This window comes from Ambystoma mexicanum, chromosome 6p (genome assembly GCF_040938575.1).
Source record: "Ambystoma mexicanum isolate Mex_15411 chromosome 6p, UKY_AmexF1_1, whole genome shotgun sequence".
Taxonomy (NCBI): domain Eukaryota; kingdom Metazoa; phylum Chordata; class Amphibia; order Caudata; family Ambystomatidae; genus Ambystoma; species Ambystoma mexicanum.
In genome coordinates, this window is record NC_090935.1 from 472314149 (window position 1) to 472336523 (window position 22375).

At 45.9% G+C, this 22375-nt stretch overlaps 1 protein-coding gene across 1 annotated transcript in view; it reads right to left on the reverse strand.

The window, feature by feature from the left end:
• The window catches only part of LOC138511528 (chondroitin sulfate proteoglycan 4-like), a 479770-nt gene extending 457921 nt beyond the window's left edge, over nt 1-21849 (reverse strand). The window contains exon 1 of the mRNA XM_069627268.1: nt 21699-21849. Coding sequence (XP_069483369.1) covers nt 21699-21768 — 70 coding nt within the window. The 5' untranslated portion in view covers nt 21769-21849. The remainder of the gene's footprint in view (nt 1-21698) is intronic.
• Nucleotides 21850-22375: the final 526 nt, after the last annotated feature.

The window sequence follows — 22375 nt, forward strand, 5'->3', positions numbered from 1 at the left end:
TATCTTTGACACATATGACAGATGTGCATGTAATTTGCATGTCACTTTGTTAGTTAATTTGCATGTGTTCTGCATGTAAAGAATAGCATACCCCTCAACTGTAAGTTAGTTGCCTTTTGGCTCGATAGACTAATTATAGCCTGTTCCCTCGTTAGCGTTGCGACTTACAGAATATGGATGAGTCCCCCAAAAATCAATCCACCTCTCACATTGTCACTGACATAGCAATCCTCTGCACCTCAACACTGCATTGAATGGTTCAGTCATCAATATTAGTAAATGAACAGTCACCTATATTCCAATTACTATTTTCATGCGTGTAATTCTCTATTATTTTCAAGTTTTTTCAGACTACAGTCTGCCTAAGGCCATTCGCTCCACAGCAGTTCGAGGTCATTCATAACAATGGTAGTAGGTGTTATACAAATATCTGGTAACACAACACGAATACACATCCATTCCGTTGGAGAAGGTGAGAAAAGTATTTGATACCGATACTTCATTCACACACCAGACAACAGACATCATCGAAAATACAAACTTCTAGCTCAGTGGTATACAACCTTTTTGATGCCGAGCCCATTCTTGATTAAAAATCTTATTTTCAAGCCCCCCTTGAGTAACAATAGTGTTGCTGGGCCCCCTCCCAGATGACATATCTGCTTTATTTTCTACCCCCCGGCCATCCTTCGGGTCCCACAATTTGAAGACCACAGTCTTAGTTTATGATGCTCAGAAAAGGCCACACAATTCCCAGTCTAACTATTGGATCGAACTATAGGCAGACTGGGTGAGTACATGTGCTAAAAGCAGTCCATGACTCAAAGGCATTGGTTCAGCTAGGCTGACTAGGTAAGTACATGTGTAAAAAAGCAGTCAATGACTCAAAGGCAGTGGTTCAGCTAGGCCAACTAGGTAGGTACATGTGCAAAAAGCAATCAATGACTCAAAGGCAGTGATTCAGCTAGGCCGACTAGGTAAGTACATGTGCAAAAAAGCAGTCAATTACTCAAAGGCAGTGGTTCAGCTAGGCCAGCTAGGTAGGTACATGTGCAAAAAGCAGTCAATGACTCAAAGGCAGTGGTTCAGCTAGGCCAGCTAGGTAGGTACATGTGCAAAAAGCAGTCAATGACTCAAAGGCAGTGGTTCAGCTAGGCCAACTAGGTAGGTACATGAAAATGCGGGCAGCTAAGAGTCTTACCAAGTTTGTTGTTGTGCAATAGCAATAGCAGCTAGATTTGAATATTACATTTGGGCTAAGAGACGACAATTCCAAATACGGTTAAGCATGATGCGGGGTAATGAAGTCCAGCTCACAGGAGGGTGTGGCTCTCAGGGGGATTAGGTGACGAAATTGTGCGTGATGCGCTAGTGACACCCTAAGAAAGCGGGGTGGTGCGGATGACCATGAGGCACAAGAAAAGAAAGCAGGCGCAAGTTTGTAGTTTACTGGGGTCTGGGTGGGTTGCAGCAGATCAGGTAAGTTAATGGAGGAGATTGATCATTCGTGGCCTCTGCGCAACTGTAAGGATGTGGTCGCAGAATGTTACCTTAAGAACCTAGGTGTTGGAGGTCCAGGGGTTCTTGCAGTCGGCACTACAGGCTGTAAATAGGGGCAAACAGGGCCTTTTGCTGGCCTTCTGATGCGCCGGCGTTTCCGCCTGCCGGCGGATATGGAGCGAGGAAAAAGGCTTCTGGTCTCCTAGCAACGGAGTAAGCCAGCCTCGTTTTGGCGCCGTGATGCGCCCGCCATCTTAGAAGCAGGCAGGTCCTTAGGATTTAGATGCACACGAGCACGGCGCTACACGCGAAGATTTCGCAATCGCCTGAAGAGCTTACTGTGGGCTTCACAAGACTTGCGTATAGATCAGAAATTGCCTATACTGATAGCACAGGGCTGGGCCCTGGGTGTGGTTGGTCAATTTTCACTATAACTAGTACACCCCAGACTGGTATGCCGACCGTGGGCCAAGATTTCAGCCCACCAATTGTTATGGTGCTGGAGCCAACCACAAACATCCAAACACACTTTCACAAATATATATATAGAATTGGTGGGGGATTTGAGGAAATGGTGGATAGCAGAAAATATGGTACGGTATGGGGCCTTGCGAAGTGGGGCTAGAGAAAGCATTGAAGACGTTGGGGCCGGGAATGCACCTGGTACAAAAGATGACCCTCCCCAGGATGACAAACCGCTGCGAGACATCAGGGGCGGAAGGGTGGCGGTCGGGAACGGGGGGCAGCGCACAGGCGGGCACAGTGCCTTCACAGGATTATGGGGGGCTCGGGGGAGGGGATGTAGTGGTTCTATGGGCTGAGTTCTAAGTGTTTGTTTGTTATTGGACCGTATTTGCTATTTGAGGACATCATTATGCTTTGGAGGCTGTCTGACTGTACGGTTGCGCTGTTGCAAAATGCAAATATTAAGACTTTAAAAAAAAGAAAAAAAACGTTACTGTCTACTAATGATCTGCAAGACACATGTACACATTCAATACATCTCGAGTCCAGGAGACTGGACTAAATAATCTGCTTTCTATATTGAAACCCGTTTTATAAATACTAGAGGAAAATGTTGAAAAATGCTAATTCGTATTTCTTTTTATAATGGTGGAAAATGACGTCCAGAGTAGAACAACAGGGCCAAATAAAATGCACGGCTGTAGAGATACTGGCAAGATTAGTCCCTCGTCTACTTTAAAGACAAACATTCCAGGCCCTGAAGGCAGGTCCGAGCAATTAAAGGACTGCACTTTTACATGGCACACACTTGTGGAAACGATGCTTCGATCACCGCACGACGAACCCACGGTGTTAAACAGGGATGTTTTTTTTTTCTTCTGAACGTCTTAAATGGCCAGGTGCCTTCGTTCCCCCAGACATTCCTTTGAACAGAACTGCAGGAAAATGTTTTGAATACCCTGGAATTTCAGTCTATCTACTCCCCCATCCCAGAACAGCTGCCACATTGTTTTCCTCGTGCATTTAGTGTGCAGACTCTGGCGCCAGCCCTGCAGTAAAGATATGTTTAGGCCCGGAGCCCACTCACCGAGAAGCAGCCTAGGGGGAGGATGGGGTGGGGTGGGAGGGAAATCCCTCCGATCGTTTCAAGGTGCACTCGCCTTACAGACGTCAGTGTCGGTAGCAGGAGGATGCTGAAATCTCAGTGTTTTCCATGCGCGAGCCAGCTCCATGGCAGGCCACTTAAGCATCCAAGTTTGCGATGATCAATGTTGTGCAGTAAACAGAAACACCATTGCTCTTTTCATTCACTTATCAAGGATATTTGATTTGTATGCACCCTTATTAATTATGGCCCAACCAAAAAAGATCAATTAGGGAAAGCCCTCAGCGAAAATCCGATCAATTTCAGGCCTTTTTAGACGGATTCCAGGAGAAAGACTATCGGATTCAGATTTTGTTAGTCCCTTTTGATCAATGACTACAACCCCCATCAGTACTAGCCAGCATAGGCAATGGTGAAAGATCATGGTAGTAATAGTCTAAAACATTAGCCCTTGCTATAGAACTTATCACTCAAACTTCTCGGCCGAGACGAGCACAGGAAGACGGAAGATGGAGGTGAGGTAAGTGTGTGTTTGCATGTTTGTGTGTATATTGCGGGGTGGTTTTTTGGTGTGTGTGGGGGAGGGGATTCGGGAGAAGGGGTGTGTGTGTGTATGTGTCTGTGTTAGTGGGGAGTCTACAGACGTTATGTGGGAGAGAGTGCATGATTAATGTGACGGTTCGGGGGTGAAACCCCTGACTTCAGAGGTGAGTGGGGAGGTTGAAAAATTATATTTGGCGAATATTAAAGCTGCACCAATCGGCCTGAAAAAAATCTGTCTTTTTTGTGTGTGGCCTTTAATATTCGACAATATCACATAGAAGCACATTAAGTTTAACGCCACTATATGCATCTTGAGTAATAAAAGGAGACACAGGGTGTGCCCCAAGCACAACCACCAGTACCCAACACACCGTGCGGCGTGTGTTGATAGCAGTGCACTTCAGAGCCATTGCCCTAGGCCCACAATCTGGTGGCATACGGATCACAACATTGAGCCGATACTGCAGACTGTGTATAAAAAGCATCCTGCCATTTTGCAGACACAGCACATGGTGGACTCATGCGCCGGAAGTGGTTAAAGAGCAGCAAGGGCAAGCACAGGCGTGAACGGACTGCTCACTGCAGGGCCTCGCATTACACTTACACACTAACTGTGACACTACCATGCGAATGGGCTTCTCATAGCATGCAAAAAAGATCTGCAGCATCTTGGGCTATTTCATGAAGCCTGGGGCAGATTATTCTCAGATCTTCTACAGGGATGCGACAATGGGTGGCAATCACAGCCTTTTCGAGTTCCGGGACTATTGCTGAGCAGCCATTGCTCAACTGTGCTCGTCAGCAAGAAGGAATGCTCCGGGCTCCCCCTCGCCATAACTACACAAGGACTGAGGGCCTCATTACGAGGTGGGAGGTAAGGGTTTACCGGCACCGGTGCCAGTAATCCCTTACCTCCCTACTACGAGTTCCTTTTGCGGGTCCATCCTTAACGCCTGGTTTTTGCAGGCGTTAAGGACGGGACCCGCAAAGGGACTCGAGCTAATAACGGTACCGCAATTTGCAGTACCGTTATTAGCGCCTTCCCCATTCCCATTGAGCCCTATGGGGGCTCAAATGGGAATGGCCCTGGTGAATGGGGCATTACCGGTCCTGCCAACCTCGGAATGGACTGGTAATTGCTCCATTCACCAGGGCGGAGCCGGAGGGTTTTGGAGGCAGCCATGGAGCTAATAGCTCCATGGCTGCCTCCAACCTCGTAATGAGGCCCCGAGTCTCCGGGGGCCGGCACGCGCTTCCGTGGTATTTTATTACCGCACACCTGCAAACACCCATCCGGCCGCCAAAGGGCTCCCTTGCCCGTCCTCAGAGTTTTAAAGTTGGAACATCCGCAACACAAAAAACATGTGTTTTTCACATCAGGCCCAAAGCAGCATTCAACCAGTAGGAAAGTCCCTCGTGTGTTTTCAACATACACGAGTCAGCTCAAGGAACAAACTTTACATGTTCACCATTCGGTTCCAAGATCATGAAATAGCAGCACTGTGTCATATTTAACACAATCTGATTTTTGATACTAATGTCTCAACGTGTCTATCAGAGGTGTTTAGTCTTACGCTTCCAGTATCGGCTTTTTCTCAGATTTCTCTACGTACATTTCGCTTTCCTTTCCTAAGTTCCGTTCATGTGTGTTTCTGCATGTTACTCTTTGCCACCTCCTTTCCTGGAAAAAGGTGCAAAAGGAGACATGTTTCTTTAGTTGGCATAAAAAGGGCGCAGATTTATTTTACAACAATGAAAACCATACATTTGAAATAGCCATCCAGGTGCGGCGACCAGCCGACTGCTCCATGTCCAAACCTTGCTACTGCCTTTCCAAACCAAAACCACTCTTGGCCAAAGCTCCCCCAACCATTCCAGTCTACGCCCTGCCTGCCCTTGCAGGTGATCCTGGGTTGGGGGGTGCCGTTTTGCCGGGGGAAGCTGAGCCCTCGCTGCCTCCAGCGCCCTCGCTGCTAGGCCTCTAGGGAGCGCTAATTGCGAGAAGAGCGAAGACCCTTCCTGCTTTCCCACGGCTCGTTAGTAGTCCTACAGTGTCACGGTTCACCAAAACACTGCCACGCCACAGGAGGGTCCACGCCCGCTGTAGCTCCCCCCATCCTTGCTCATAACTCCAGCAGCTTGGTGCAGAGGTTCCAAAAGAACAGATCCATGCCTGCCAGAGATAAATGCACTCCATCTTTCTCGTAGTACTCTGGAGACTTCCGCTTGATCAAGCCGTGCCCGACCTGGGTGAAACCTCTGCCCCAAAATTTGGCCATTGCGCCATTTAACTTTCTCCTCGGTTTTTCCACCACTGAATGACTTTCCGCTCCTCTCCATTCCTGCTGTGGCATGATCTTGGACCAAAAATGAGCTCTGTGTCTCCCAACTGGGAAGCCAATTCCTGCAGGGTGCTCATTATTTCCCTCATCAATACCCTTCTACCCAGGCAGTGTGGGGAAGTTCAGGCGCCGAGGGGGTTTGTGCAGGAGCTAAAGCACGTATTTGTTCAGACTTCCCAGCGGGTGAACACCCATATTAGGGAGTTCATAACTACAGATTTCCATGCTCTCCCCAAATACATAATGACTCAGTTGGTGCGTGACTTCCACGAGCATAGGACCCTGGATTGTGTAATTGAACAGGCCACCAGGATTTATGAGGTCCAAAAGCCTGCTGAGAGTAAAAATACTGTAAAAACCCTCAAATTATCTAACACCCCTGCTGCTGCAAAGGTGGCGGAGGTAAAAAGTACCCCTCCATTGGATCTGGCGACAGGGGCCTAAAAGTAACCCTCCTGCCACCAAGCAAAATGGAAAGCAGAAGGGACCAACCCAGCCCAATCGAATGGTAGTCAGGCGGGGGCCCAGAACAATTATCCCTCAGACCTCTGACCCTGTCCTAGGTACAAAGGTCCTAAACCAATCCTGGGGTATGTATAGACTCCCCCAGCCCAAGGGGGGGGAACTAATCAGGCAAGTATTGCCCCGGGAAACTTCCAACCAAACTTCCCTCAGGAGAGAAGTATCACTCCACCTCCCAACCTGAACTTTTTCCCAAGATATCGCCCAAACCAGAACTTCTAAAACAATCCTCCTCTCTCTCTCTGGTTCCAGGACAACAGACTCCTGAACCCGGGAGAAGGGAGATTTAGCATGGAAAATTATGGGGAGGAGGAGGGGTAATTTGCAGTACCCGAGCTACTCTGGGAGAAGGGACAGTTACCCCTTTCAAGAGCAGCAGAGGTATGACTTGAGACCTCCCTATCACCCAGACAAGAGCTCGCAACTGAAGATACAGTTCCAGCAACTGACCAATGATCTGGGGTGCATGCTGAGGAGTCAGTCCAATTCTCAACCTAACCCTGCTTCCCAGAATTCCCCAACACCCAGGTCTGATGCCCCAGGGGGGGAAATGCCGGGAAGAAACCTCTGACAAACCACAGGTTCCAGAGGAGGGCGGCCGGGTGGAGGGGAGACGCCAAGCCCTTGAGGAATCTTCCTTTATCACCCAAACAGAACCCCTAAAAATCTTCCAGCCTAAAAGAGTCTCTTCTACCCCGGAAATGTTAGAAACTAAAGAGCAAATGGTAAGTAGGAGAGGCCAAAGAAGAACCCACTTTGTGCAGGAATTCTGGATTATCCCCTTTGAAATCGAAGAATCCCTAGAGGATTCAGCTAAACAGACCTTCTCTTTCAAAAACAGCGGGATCCCTCCCAAAGAAAAATTGGTCCCAAAAGACCCTGTCAGGGACAGGTTAAGTATGGAGACTGACCCAGAACCAGAAGCTATTCAACCCCAAACATGTGAGCCACACAGGAGGGAAACAGAGGGGGTGTCCTTTCTCCAAACAGGTTCTGAAAACTGTTGCCAGGTAACTGAGGACAGCCAAGGAGCCGGGGAAACGTTTTTTTTTACAGATTCCCAAACTCCGAAACAGAAAATTGCACAAGATCACACAGTGTTGGAGTTCAATATTAATAAAATGACCACCGGGCTGTCAAATAACTCACACTTTCTTTGCACCTTGGAGGAGAAAGAAGGCCGATTTTATGCACCGGTTAAGGTGCAAGGTCAGTGTGAATTATCCGCTCTCCTGTCAAAAAGGGCCTTTCACGAACTAAACCCAGGATGGGGGGAGGGCCACCAAATTTCACTCACACCACTTCCCGGACAAATCCAGAATTTTGACGGGAATGATATTTTCATCAAATGGACTGCAGATCTGGACATAAAAATTGGACGGCACCAGCTGAAACATCCGGTGATCATTGTGACTCCAGAGGCCACACCTTGTTTTACTGGGGAACAATCTCCTGAGGAGGTTATCACCTCTGATCGACTGTGTAAACCAGGTCCTCTGGACTCAGACTAACCAGCCCATCAAGTAATTGATCAATGTTCTGAGAATGTAGAGCTCCATTTAAAAAATAACCAAGTCCTAGACATCACTCATCTATGTAGGAGAACAAACTGGTGATGTGAACCCTTCTCCATTCTTGAAAATCAATCTTTCTCCCAGTTTTAAGTGGGAAGCCACACTGGAAGGGAACACCCTAAAATTGTACACCAGTCCAAAATCAGAAGAAATCTTGAGTCCTGTGAAACCAGACAAGGAAGAGTCTGCTCAAAGTCTGACGGACATTCAGAAAAAGGGTGAGCAGTTGTTTCTCGCCATTCAGTTAAATGGGGGGAGGAAACAGTGCCCGCCAGAGTATGCCTCAATAATGTAAGGAGCTTTATCAGTGAAGAATTATTCAGGAAACTCCCAAAAGATCTGACAATTCCCACATTTAGATTGATTGAAAAGTGCGAAGTAGGTGTGAAAACCCAAAATGCCAAACTTCTCCTGCCCAGCAGGTGTATGTTAAAAATGTCCATCGGCAACCAAAGCATAGACCATAATTGTTGGGTCATGAGAGATGTCCCGTCTGCTTTTTATCTGGGAAGTGACATTCTCAACCGATTCGCAACTAATTAATAATAAAACCTGTTCCCGACTGGGGAGCAACCCCATGGGCTTTGACAACATTGAAAAAGCATTCCAGTCAGCTCAATTGCTGCCTTATGCAGTTGAAGTTCAAGTGTCAGATGAGGTTACCATCCCAGGACCGGTGCAACAATGTACTCTTCCCCTCAAAATTAAGCGAGGACGGAACCTCAAACATCAGGACGCATATGTAAATCTAAATTCCCATCTCCAACAACAAGGTTTATATTTAAATCCGACACCACTAGTAGACCTAGAACACAACACCATTTGAATATTGGTGGATAACAGCGACCCTCGAAGTATCACTTTGGGCGCAGACACCTTTATTGTAATGGTGGTTGATGCCCAACATTATTCCATTGATTTAGGTAATGAAATCATGGGACCAATCCCAAATGACTGTTTCGACATCAGCGGTGGTATTCCTCCAGAAAGGATTTTTACTAGACATAGGGGGAATTTCCTGTTGTACTCTTCCTGCCCCTACGGTGTGGAAGAGGTGACCTGTAACATTAGGAGGGAGGAGGTAGTGTTCAGAGTCAAGGATCACCATCTCAAATCCCCTGTCCAGGTGAACACCAGCAAAAGAGATCTCTCCACCCAACTGGAGGATACCGCTGAAATTGCAAAGCCTGAGGTCTTTCCAGGTTTCAAGCAGATGGTTGAGGAAAGGATCAATCTTGCTGATGCCTGTGAGACAGAGGAGCAAAGACAAAACTAAAACAGGTCTTCCTGGAATTCCAAGATATCTTTTCAGTGGACTCATTACTGTGGACACACATCCATTCATTCAACCACCATTCCCACGGACCGCGAGATGGCTCCAATATTTGTGAAACAATACCGGTTACTGCTCGCGTCCATGGAGTTACTAACTGAGATTATCAAGAATTTAGAATCCTGTGCGATAATTAGTCTGATCCACAGTACCTTCAACAACCCGGTACTGGGGATCCTCAAAACAAACGGCCAATGGAGATTATGTGCAGACCTGAGGGAGTTGAATAAATGGTCCACATGTCAAGATGGCCCTTTCCCTACATTGATCAGGGACTGGCCCAAATCCAAAGGTCAAAGCTTTACACCGCCATTGACCTGACCAACGGTTACTGGACAGAACCCGTGAATAGAGAAGACCAGTACAAGCTTGCCTTTACCTTTGGGGGGCAGCAATACACGTGGACCTGAACCCCCTTTGGATACAGAAAAGCCAGCAATGAGTTCAACATCTTCCTACATAAGGCCATGCCTGATTTGGGTGAAAGGGGAAACCTGGCCTATGTGGATGATGTTTTGATCAAGAGCTCAACTGTGGAGGAAAATATAGCTGAAATCCGCTATGTTCTTACCCAGTTGCAGAAGGCTGGAGCAAAACTGTCCTTTGAGAAGGCACAGTGGTGTAAAACCCGAGTGAACTTCTTAGGGCACGAGATCAAACCTGAGGGTTTCAATCCCCAGGCGAGGAAGGTGGAATCCTTATTCAAATTAAAAGACTGTACCACTCTGAGAATTAAAAAGCCTTCTTGTACTTACTAATTATAGTCAAAAGTTTATTGAAGACTACGCAGAGGTCACTCAACCCTTGGTCCATTTTTAGAGTCGAGTGGGGTCCAGAAGAATCAGAGGCAGTTAAACAACTGAAAAGAAGAAGACTTTCCCAGGCTCCTTGCTTGGCTTACCCCATAAAGAACAAGGAGTTCTTCTTGGAGAAAGGGATCTCAGATACTTGCATAACAGCGGTATTGTACCAAAAGCATGACATGGTCAACAAGGTCATCTCATACGCGAGCAAGACTTTGTCCTCTGTGGAAAAATTCAATGACTACGAGAAGGCACTCCTAGCAATGGTGTGGGTGCTAAAAAATGACCACCCATTCATACAGGGGGAGCACATCATTGTCGAGACTCCTCACCAACCCTTGCAGTATCTACAAAGTGACACAATCTGGGTGGGGAATGCTAGTTATTCCAAAATTACTTCCTGGATTCTGTCCATGCAAGGCATTCCTGTGGAGGTCAGATATGGCTAAAACAAGAAGAGTCCCCTAGCGCAAGGGTTGGTGGACTTGCATGATTGAGCCCAGAAAAACTGTCTCGGGGACAAAAAGTCTAATAACCAACAACAACATGGAGGTGTACTTAACTTCCCCACACAAGGTCTATGAAGTAGACCCCTGTCAGGAGATCTCACAGTTTATGTGGTTGGGTGCTCCTAACATGTTGATAGCAACAGGGAAAAAGAACTGGTGGCTGGCATTGGGAATGCCTGGGTGAATGATACCCTGGAACCCTCTGCTGGTTATAAAATAGGATCCCAAAATAGTCAGGTTGCAGAGTTGATGGCTGTTTATCAAGCCATCCTCACTGCAGTGCACCACCAACTCAATGAACTTGTGATAATCACTTACTCTGATTATGTCAGGAATGGGTTTGTGGAGCACCTAATTAACTGGAAGAATCAAGGCATGCTTTGTGCCAACAACAGACCCCTAAAGCATGCCAAACTGATCCAGTCAATCACTGATCTAGTGACCTCAAATGAGATGACTATCTATTCGAACAAGATAAGAGGTCATTCCAAGATAGAGGGGCCAGAAAAGACTGGGGATGACCTGGCTGACCAGCTGGCTGAAACTGGAGCTCCGCAGGGGGATTTCATAGAAACGGAATCCCTGCTGGGTGAAATCCAAATGGCAGCCGTCTCCAGGTCACAAACTCGGGCTAACACCGAAACCAGCCCAGTGGAGTAAAGATACCCCAGATGCAGATTCCATCACTGCACAGAAAGAAGGCCCGATCATTGGGAAATGTTATTGACATATTGAAGACCCCTTAAGCTTTCCTCTAACAGAGTCGGATTATGCCGGTAAAGAGTATCTACGGGGGTTGATGATGTTTTCCAAGATGTTTCAGATCCAAGATGGTTTGTTGGTAAAGAGGGCCCTATCTGGCAGTGACCAGTGGAGGATCCCTACCTAATTCTGAAACCTGATGTTGAACCACGCCCATGACGTGGCCACACATGGACCAGGACCTTGACATTTAGCTAAAGGGGTGTCTTGTGTGTGCTCAATTCCAACCCAGTTCACTCACACAAAGAGCTACCCTACAAAAAAGGGGAATGAGACTACCGTGGTCAGATTTGCAAGTCGATTTCATTGGACCAGTGATTCGCTTCTCTAGAGGAAACAAGTACATATTGACTGTGACATGCTTGTTCACAAAGTGGGTAGAATGTCTTCCAGCCCCAAATTGTAAGGCAGAGACAGCTGCTGCACTAATGATCAACCACATCTTCTCTCATTTCAGCCTCCCGCGAAGGATTGAGTCAAACCAAGGAAGCCATTTTACCAGTGAGGTGATGGCAAAGTAGCGGGAGATTCTAGGGGTAAAAATAAAACTCCCCATTGCCTACAGCTGGCTTTAAGCAGGGGGTGGAGACATACAACAGAACAATTGTGAGTATCTTAAAGAAGTTTGTGGCAGACTCTGGACTCAGTTGGGACATCCAATTGCCACTTGTCCTGATGGCTATTAGGTCTACACCATCTTCTGCAACAAAGATGTCTCTATTTGAGCTCATGGCCGGACAAAAAATTGTGTTACCACAGCATCTGCTTTATAAGACTCACGAGCAGACACTGATAAATGCGTCCACTACTCATGAGTACATTGAAAATTTAAGGAAGCACCTCCACCATGCTTTTGCTTATGCTCAGCGCAATTTAGAAAAGTCGGCTGAAGGAATGAAGACTACTATGATCTAAAGACCACCAAGAAAGAGTAAATAGGTGACAAGGTTTATCTGTACAATTTTCAAAGGAATCAGGCCACAGAGCGGAAATTCCTCCCATCTTGGCGTGGTGCCTTTGAAATTGTAGATACAATATCACCTGTTGCATACAAGATCAGCATCCCAAAAGGAGAACTGGCAGAAGAAAAATAGGTCTAGATCAACCAGCTGAAAAGCTGTCATCCCAGACACACTTTACGGCTGATTGATGAGTCAAATGAAAGTCGAGCAGAGGAACCATCTGCAGAATGAAAAGGAAGGATGAAAAGTCGGTTGGGAATATATATATGAGGGAGTAATTTACTTGGTGTTATTGTACAAATGATGAAAATAAATAACATGTGCTTTGTGAAATGGAAATGTCATGTTATAACTGTATGTTGTTGTTGTAGTAAATTCTATATAAATCTCACCGGGGAAAAATGTGTGCAAAAAATACTGAAACTCTTTTTCTATCTTTTATTAGAGAACTAACCTCCTTAACTTGCAGGCTGGAGGTGGGAGTGGAGTCCGGTGAGAACCCCAGGGACCTGGAAAGGAAGAAAGAAAGGGGGTGCCTTGCTACACCATCCAACCCAAAGATGGAAGGGGAGGCTGGAGTGCCCACTCCCTGATTAAGGAAATTACGCCTAAGGAAACTCCACTCTGCCCTGCTCTTGCCCAACAAAGAGTCATGGAAGAGCAGGGGGCATGTGGGGTGCCTTTAAAGGCCCCAAACAGAAGTCTCTTTCACCTGAATGGCAGGATTTCAAAGACTGAAACAAAAACGGCCTGGACTTTGTTGTTTTCAAGTAAAATTAAAGAGCCATGTGGAAAGGGGCCTACCCGTCATTACCAATTGATATGCAGCATTTTAATTTACAAAGGAAGTTGGCATCAAAGATCCCTGTCACGTGGAAAACAGGATTTTTAAACATTGAAAACAAAAACGGCCTGCACATGTGTGTGCGCAAATAAAACGGTTTAAAAAAGTAAAAGTGGAAAAAATATCACTACTCACAGAACAAATGTCAGGAAAACAAAACATGATGTGTGGGTTGACAAAGGGAAATCTATATTATGTTTCACCCACAAAACTCCAGTGACATCTGAAGAGCCACTTTGTCTTCATGGAAGAAATGTCAGCCCAAGGCAGACCCTTTTGCTCGCTATGGGCATAACTTCACAAGGAAAACTCCCACTCCCAGCCTGGATGTCACATTTCCCATCTAATGACCAACCACAATAAAAATGTCCTGCTAATGGCGTCGAAATTCAGTGTTCTTCAGACCTGCTGACTCTGAAAGAAAAGTCACCCTTGGCTGGAGGACGACTAATATGTGTGAACATGGGGGCACCCACTTCAAAGAGCAAGCTTCCAACACAAAGGAGACTGATAAGGGCACAGGCTGACCCAGTGAAAACAAATAGCCGGAAGCAGGATCAGGACCATTTGTCCCACATGAAGATTAAGAATTAATTTAAAAAGGACTATTATAATTTAGGCCTTTTTCTCATGTACCGTTTTTAATGTAATTTCCAGGTGATTCTGTGGATATAAAATTAATCTTCCTGTGACTATGGGAACTATAATGGCCAGTTAAACAAGGTTTCTGGCTGATATAAACATGTTCCAAATGTGAGAGTTGGTGAGCGGGTGGAAAATGAAATTAGGGATATGCTTGATAACTTACATATTCATAACTGATGTGCTTTTTATGGAAACGGCAGAAAGGTGCCACATGGCCGTGCTACACAATACAGATTTGGGGGTTGGCTTTGGCTTATCTAATTCCCCACGATTAGCTGAAACAGAAAATATGTTTAGTCTGACAGTTGCTAGTAAAGTTGTGATACATAACTAGTTTTTGCCAAAAAGTTGAAAGGAGAACAAAGGATGATGACAAAATTGGAATTGCCATATGTTGCTCCCGACCCCTAAACCAATCCTGACTTGGAGGCTGGGTTTGGAAGGAGAGACAAGGGTAACTGTCCAATCCTAGTGGCAGGAATGATTGCAGAGTACTTCCCCAAGATTGTAAAATTGGTGGTGTCATTGCTGCTATATAAGGGGAACTGCACTAGAACACAGGGACAGAAAAAGGAGAAAGACAGTAGGACAGAGGGAAGAGACAGACCATCAGAAAGGCTGCTGAAACTTACCATCTGACAGCTGTAAGGAGACAGCAGAAGAGATTGCTGATGAGTGCATCTGTGTGGAGCTGTCTATCTCTAGTAAGGCCTCAAAGCTGACTGGGTCATATGGTGGAGAGCGGGAGGCCATCTTTGAGAGTGGAGTGACCAGACACCTACCATATCTTTCCAGAGTGTCCTGAGATGCAGCTGGCTTTCCTGAACCTTAAACAGAGGCTTGCTAAGCAAGTAGAACTGAGCCCTGTGAAACCCAAAAGGTGGGGGAGACTGCTTGCCTTCAATCCTTTCCCTTTATAGGGGATGGGGGGCAAAACTGTGTATAGCCTATTTTACTAAAAATATTACTTTAATAATTCCCCATTTGGCAGAAAACTACGGGGTGAATTTTGTTAAAATTCTAAATGAATAAGCTCACTTCTCAATGTGTGCTGAAAACTATAGCCTATCAATTAATTGGGTAATCCTTGTTGTCCAGCTGACCCCAAATTATTTAAGGAAGAGGGATATCAGTGTTTGTAAATCAGTCCAACCTTTTTATCAAGCTTCCCCAACAAAGGCCTTTAAGTAAGGGGGGTCTGAAATCCAAAATGCCCCAAAGCATTCCAATTTTTCTGTCTGACTTCCCAACATAGACCAAAGCAAGGGGGGGTCTGAAAAATAGAGTGATAAACCACCCTGTGTTTATTTTAAACCAAAAGTGTTTGGACGAAATTATTATTGCCCTATGTATTTTTACCAATCTTGAAATCCTACTGCTACCCTTTTAAGTCAGCAGGAAAATCAAAATCGCACATTACATAAGTGCCTTTGTTATTGATCAGTGTAAATATTTTGTGAAGTGAAATGTGCAGAAAGTTAAGAAATGTGATTTATTTATGCTGAGAGAAGTTTATTGTGTTGTGCCACGGATAAAGTGGTTTTTGAAATGTTGGTGCTAATTTTGATTACTTTTAATTTAAATAAATATCAATATATTTCCCTACAATGGCCTGGTTCTTGGCTCATTGTTAGCTCAGAGAAGAAAGTATCCAAGGGGCATGATATGCGTCTGAGATAGGGCTAAAAAAAGAATCTTTCAATAGTTTGTTGCATAACCACTTGAGTGGTGAGGGAAGAAACTCCCTGTGTTGAGGGTGGCTTATCAATAAACCGTTACAGTGTGCCTGGCCTCCCCAGCTGGACACTTAACTGATTCAGATGTACTGGAGCTGTGGCGTCCTTCCAGAAGGAAACAAATGCCGGTAAAAACAACTACACACGTGTGTGGGATTAAGGTGGAACCATGGTGCAGCCTTCCCCAGTGCACCAAAAGTGTATTATCGTGGCGCAACTCCACTGCCAGAAATCCCTCCCGTGGTAGAATGGGAACAGTGGCGTGTCCATGTAGAGGCCTGGGGTGGCACGTGCTACCCCTGGAATCTGATTGGCCACCCCAGGTGCCACCCCATTATCCTAAACTATGATTATTATGTGTGTGTGCACTCTTACTTCATCAAAACAAAGTTGATGGCTGGAAGGTTTTGAATTAATCATAACCACGGGCAAAGCTCTGGGCAATCCTCCAGACCATCGTTTTTCAGCCTGCCAAGCCATTACAGAAGGGGACAAACCATATGCAAATCAGGCTTGGTCCTACCCCAAAAGGGGCAGTCCAGCCCGAACTGCTAGGTCACATCCCTTCTGCACGAGACCACAAGCATCCCCAGACATGTTTCAGCCTTGTTGGGCGTCATCAGTGAGGAGTAACGTGGGTCTCTGGGCCCAGCAGACTTGGGACCCACGTCTGGGCATACCCGTCCCACTCTGGGTGACTTTAGAAAAACAGAAAGTTGATGGCAGGAAGGTTTTGAATTAATCATAACCATGGGCAGTACCTGACTGATTTGCATATAACTGGACACCTTTTGCAATGGCGCAGACGGACTAAAAAACGGTGGTGTGGAAGGTTGCCCAGAGCAATGCCAGTGGTTCAGATTCATTCAGAACCTTCCACCCATCACTTTTGTGCTTACAGTTTGTCTCACTATGTGAGAGAGGGTGTGCCCAGACGTGGGTCCCTTGTCCCTTGCTCGCTGTGCCATAGGGAACCAAGCTGCACCTCACTGAGGAGGCCCAACAAGGCCGAAACATGTCTGGGGTTGCTTGTGTTTCCGTGCAGAGGGGACCTGGCCTACCAATTCGGGCTGGGCTGCTACCATTGGTGGCAGTACCTGACTGAATGCATATGGTTGGACCCCTTTTGCAATGGCGCAGACGGGCTAAAATACGGTGGTGTGGAAAGTTGCCCAGAGCAATGCCAGTGGTTCAGATTCATTCAGAACCTTCCACCCATCACTTTTGTGCTTGCACTCTTACTTCATGCCACCACTGCATAAGTCAGAACCCCACTTAGGCCACCCCAGTAAAAATGGTTTGGACACGCCACTGCATGGGGAGTTCTTAGAAACAGGCTAAACACTATACTCCTCAGCCTGAAATCCTTTACAGTGGTGCAGTGCACAGCCTTGGGTTATTAAAGTCTCCTCCAGCACTCAGTCATGAGTAGGTTTCATAAGTCACGTATCCTGTGGACAAGCGTCTTGCAACCAGCTCCGTCTGCGCAGTCTAAACGGGACAGATCATTGAAATCCTTTACTCGTGCCTCCCTCTTTCGCTGGAGGTCTCTCCGGGGTAGAACAATGCACATTAAAGGAATTCAAAGAAAAAGGCAAGACATAACCAGTACAAAAGAGAATGCTCAAATACATGAAGGGTACATCGCCCAATCTTGGGTTGAGCAGCTAATAATAATGGTCTGTGCAAAAGAAGAAAAATGCATTAATGATTTGGAGAACTGGGATAAAGAGGCTAAGGATAGTATTGGGGAGCGCAGTATGGGTATTGATGGAGGATGGACCTGAATCATAGTAGAGAGATGACAATAAGTGAAGAGACCAACACAACCTGACCTTCAATTAGGGATTGACATGAGCACCATGAAATGATGCGGACCAAAAGCAAGATTTCTTCTTCAATGCGGCACCAATCTCCACACTGACCAAATTCATCCACGCATTCTTTCTCAGGTAATTACACCCAGCATGCAGGTCAACCATCCAGGAGACCCCCCCCCACAACTCAAAAACAGACTCTCCGTGCACACAGAAAATCTGCAGTCACCACATGCCATCACCACCCCCATCTACCTTAACTTTTAGTCCCCCGGGAACAAATGTCAATGCGGACGATCTTCTTAGTCAATGAAAATCTACAGACTCTGACAGATTCAAGTTCAAATGAATGTAAACGAGCATTAGAAACTCGAAGAGTATGCGTTCTTGTGCAGGCATTGGATAGGAGGTTTCCAGGCACTGCCGTGACTTTACTACCTGGCCATATAATGACAACAGCTAAAAAAGATGCGATTATCTGGGAATAGGATAGCAGTGCTTGGCATTACGTATTCTCAAACCAAATCTTTTGGCTTTGTCAATGCTTGTTGTTAGCAGGACTTTAGTGCAAGGAACAACTATAAATCGAGTGGCTGAAGCCGCAATTGGTTGAGACATTTCTATTACACCTTTAGCACATTTACAGATGTAATTACGTCATTAACTCTCAGCAGATTCTTTTAAAAATAGCATAGGCAGGACAAAGTCTGGTGTTGCTGCTTAAAAGAGTTAGCTCAAAGACATCCTAGGAAGATGTGTTTTGGGTGAGGAGAGGCAGTTAGTGGGTAGGAATGACCACATGGCTTTGCATGGCCATGAGCAGTCAATGGGTGGATAAATGACCAAACACAAGTAGCTGTGTGTCCATCCTCACACGTCATTACCCTCCTGGCTGTACTCCAATGCAATACTTATGGCTTATGGGTGGTGCTTAAACACTACCTGAGTGCCAAAATTTAAAAATAAGCAAATACTGTCATGTTCTAAAAAGGTTGAACGAGTAGGTGAAAAGTGCTCCATTGCTTTAGGGACAAGCTGTTCAAACCGGACAATGAAATTGGCTAGTTCTGGCCATTTCCACTCTACACCCCACAGGTTCAAATCCCTTTAAGAGCAAGATTTCCCTTTTTATCCACCCATGGCAGCTGAGAGGCGTGCCAAGTCTAAGTGCAAAGTAAACCTGTATAACAAGCCTGAGACATGAGAACATTTGGGAAATGCACGCATTACATCATATATATTACGTAGATATGTTTTCAAAGGGGATGTAAACAATTCGATAATACCTTTAAACAATTAGCGAACACATACATTTTTGAAATTATTAAAGGTGGGAATTAGTTAAGGAATTGTATATAGCCATCTATCGATTCCTGGCTCTCACCTCGGGTAAAACATATTTGGGAAACTACTGCATTTCACAGTCAGCAAGTATTCCTGTGTGTTTTAGATGAGTGACCTAAAATGTGTATGCGGGCATGCAGTAAAACCAGAGATCAAGCGACTTTCTTATAACACAATTCAAAGAGGGAATACGCACATGATAATAGCACAGATGTTGAACACATTGTGAAAGCAGAGGTGATAAGTCTACCTCCGCTCACCCATTGCAAGAAGCTCACTGCTTCCCGTCAAATCTGATATCTTATCTAGTGTACGTTCTTTTGAGATCAAAAGAGCACTGTTCTATACATAAATAAAGCTTGCCGGGATTTCCAACAAATGGATATGATCTTCCTGTAAAAGCAAAGGCGTTAGGGGTGGGGTGCTAGAGCATACGATGTGTATTCAGAACTGGGAAAATGATGCACATCCTATAGAGCAGGGGTCTGCAACCTTTGGCTCTCCAGAGGTTTTGTACTACAACTCCCATGACCCCTAGCCAGTATAGTCAATGATGGAGGTCATGGGAGTTGTAGTCCCACACATCTGGAGAGCTGCAGGTTGCAGACCTCTGCTATAGAGTAATGCCAGCCATCTACCTTCACACCCTTGGCCTCAGGTCCCTCCTCCTCTCGTTGGGCTTTGCAACCCTTGCCTCTGCGTCCTCCTCGCCCAAGCCAAACTGGAGCAAAAACCAAATAGGGTGTGTGGATAGTATGCAAGGATGCATGTTTGGGGACAACGTGCTGAAAAGGGGCACATTGGGGCAAAAAAAAAATATTTTATCTACCAGTTTTACAGAGAACTAAATCATCAATCTGGCCCACACTAGCTCACACTACCATCCCATAGTGGCAAGTCAGAACAGCCGGTGCCTTATACCACAGTCTGAGCCTGACCCTGTAATGCCTTCCCCAACAAAGAAGCTGCCCTCGTTTTGTCCCAGAGTAGGATCAAATTGGACATTGCACCATTCAAGCAAGCGGGAACATTTCTGTATCAGTTCCATCATATACCAGCAAATAGGCACATGCATCTCTGGTTGACCTACTGTAGTACCCTAGCACACCAGGGAGGCTGCAAAAACATGCGCTGCGCTTTCCTCTGGCAATGTTTAAGTGTCAATACACTGGTGCAAAGTGCCATTTTTAGGCCGGTTTGGGCATTACAATCACTGCAGAAAATTGCTTTGGGAGTGCTTGCCAGGAAGGCGCAAATACACGTTGCATTTGGAAAACCTTATGGCAGTTTGAAGCGTTGGAATTTAAGACCACATGTATACCACAAATGCAGACTGTGTGGGGAAGATACGAGATAACACATCCCTTTTTCTCAATGCATAACTTTGAATATTACATTCTGGGATTTCTCTTCAATAGCATCACCTTTTTATACTGCGTCTCTCTTACTAGACTCTTAGGGCCAGATTCATGGAATTGTTTGCACGACTCAAAGTGACTTTGCACTGCCGACACATAGCCTGATTAATGGAACTGTGCAAAGTATTTTTGCAGTGCTGAGTCTGTGCAACGTCCTTTTGTACTGCAAAAATGACTATGCACAGACTTTCCAGGGTCCTGTTCAAAACAAGCATTGACTAAACCAACGGATTTGGCTTGTGTGTGGGTATTAGACAGGCATCTGCGAGGCAAGGCTAGACCCTGGTAATCACACATTTTTCGAGAAGTTGCCATCTCATACCAGGGTAGTACTGTTATGCCACTGCCTGCCAATTGCCTATTCCATGCCTACACAAACGCCAAACCTGTTGGTTTTGCCAATGCTTGTTTTGTTATGTAAATCATATTTCCAACTCTGTGAGTTTTCTTTTTTTGCTCACTTTATCCTGTGACCACCTTCTGATGAAAAAGTCTCTGAGACTTCGATACCAATGCATCTACCATCTCAGCAGTTACTCCAACAAAAAGGTACCACAACAAGGGTCGAAAAAACGACAATCTGCGATTGTTAGCAGCCTGTCCTGTGCAGGTGATGTTACTGTTCAGTCAATAAAGGCCACTGAGGGGCAGACACGTGCCATCAAATATTAAAGGGGCAGATTTGCTTTTCACTCCTGAGGAAAGGATGAACTGCGCAGTACTTGTGTAAACACACCCGCGCGAGCCAGTGACACTGATCCCACAGCAAAGACTCCATTCAGCAACATAATGATTTGGGCACATTCTAAAAGTTGCACGTGACAAGTAGGTAAATGTGAGAAAACATGTGGACAATATTCCCGCGGGAATCCTGCGCAGCGCACAAAATATATTACAATGCCCTGGTTTAAAGAATTGTCCACATCATGTTTTTTAGAGTTCCGTCCATATAATGAATGCGTGCCCTGATTTCACATGTCTGCACACTGAACTATACCGATATCTGCGGCATGCCACACTACACAAGAAGATAAATCCAGCGTTGCGTGCACTCTTTCCGCCTGGACACCTGTTTGCAAAATGCAAACTAGTTGACAATAGTTTCAGCCAATATTATATCGATTGCGTTTCCCTAAAACCTAGCCACAATATATGTTTTAAAACACCCCAAACCTAGTCACAATGTAATTTAAATACAATCCCTTCGCCACACAAGGGCGACTGTTGCTGTTAGTGTAGAGGGCGGTGGTCTTGTAAAGCCATGCTGCCTGCGCTCGCAGCAGCTGATGTGCCAATGGGGGCAATAACAGGGGTCACTTACAGCACAGACAGCGTGTGCACTGTGGGACTGCTCGGTTCTTTGTCTGGCAGTGGCATGGTACAGGTATAGTGACTGACAGCCCCTATCTGAACCAACAGACACAGTCCGTTCCAGGCTGTTATTCACGAGAAACTTTCAAACTTTGCTCCTTACCTGAAAGAGCAGCTGTCATAAGGCCCCCGAACACCAGGGCGGCGAGGGGGGCTCGATTGGGGCCAACCATATCTTCTCCAGCTCACCCAAATCGGATCCCACAAGAACCCCCTCTCTAGGGACCGGCTTGAGCCGCCGTCCCTGTTGCCATCCGTCCCACCTCTGGTGCCCCTCCCACCAGCCGGGAAGGGCGCCCCTCCACGCACAGAGCGCCCGCCCTGCGTCAGGAGTGCCCTGATCCCCCTCCCCTGTTAAGGATGCCAACTCCAACATGGCCGCTTCGTGTGCCTGCAAAGACCAGGTGCCAGCCTGCCGTGTGCAGCGCCCGGGGATACTTTTTATAATCTTCAGAAGTTTCCTTTTGTAGCGTAATCACGTGTCAGGTTAAATGGGGACATTGACCTGCGATCGTGTGCAATGACTTTAAAGTAGGAAGTTTTCAGAAGCCAAATCATATTTGAGACCCTCGTTTTTTTTTAAAATCACTTGAGATATTTATTTTCCGTGTTTTATGCTTATTATATCAAGCATAGGCAATATAAGTGTGCAAGTACCAGCAGCCGCAGTTCAAGTCAACACGGGGCCTGACAGTGGATGCTGGTTTTAAATATTGTTATGCTTTTTATTATTTCTCCGTGTTTCAAATGGTTTTGTGTAATTTTCATGTCCCTGGCGGG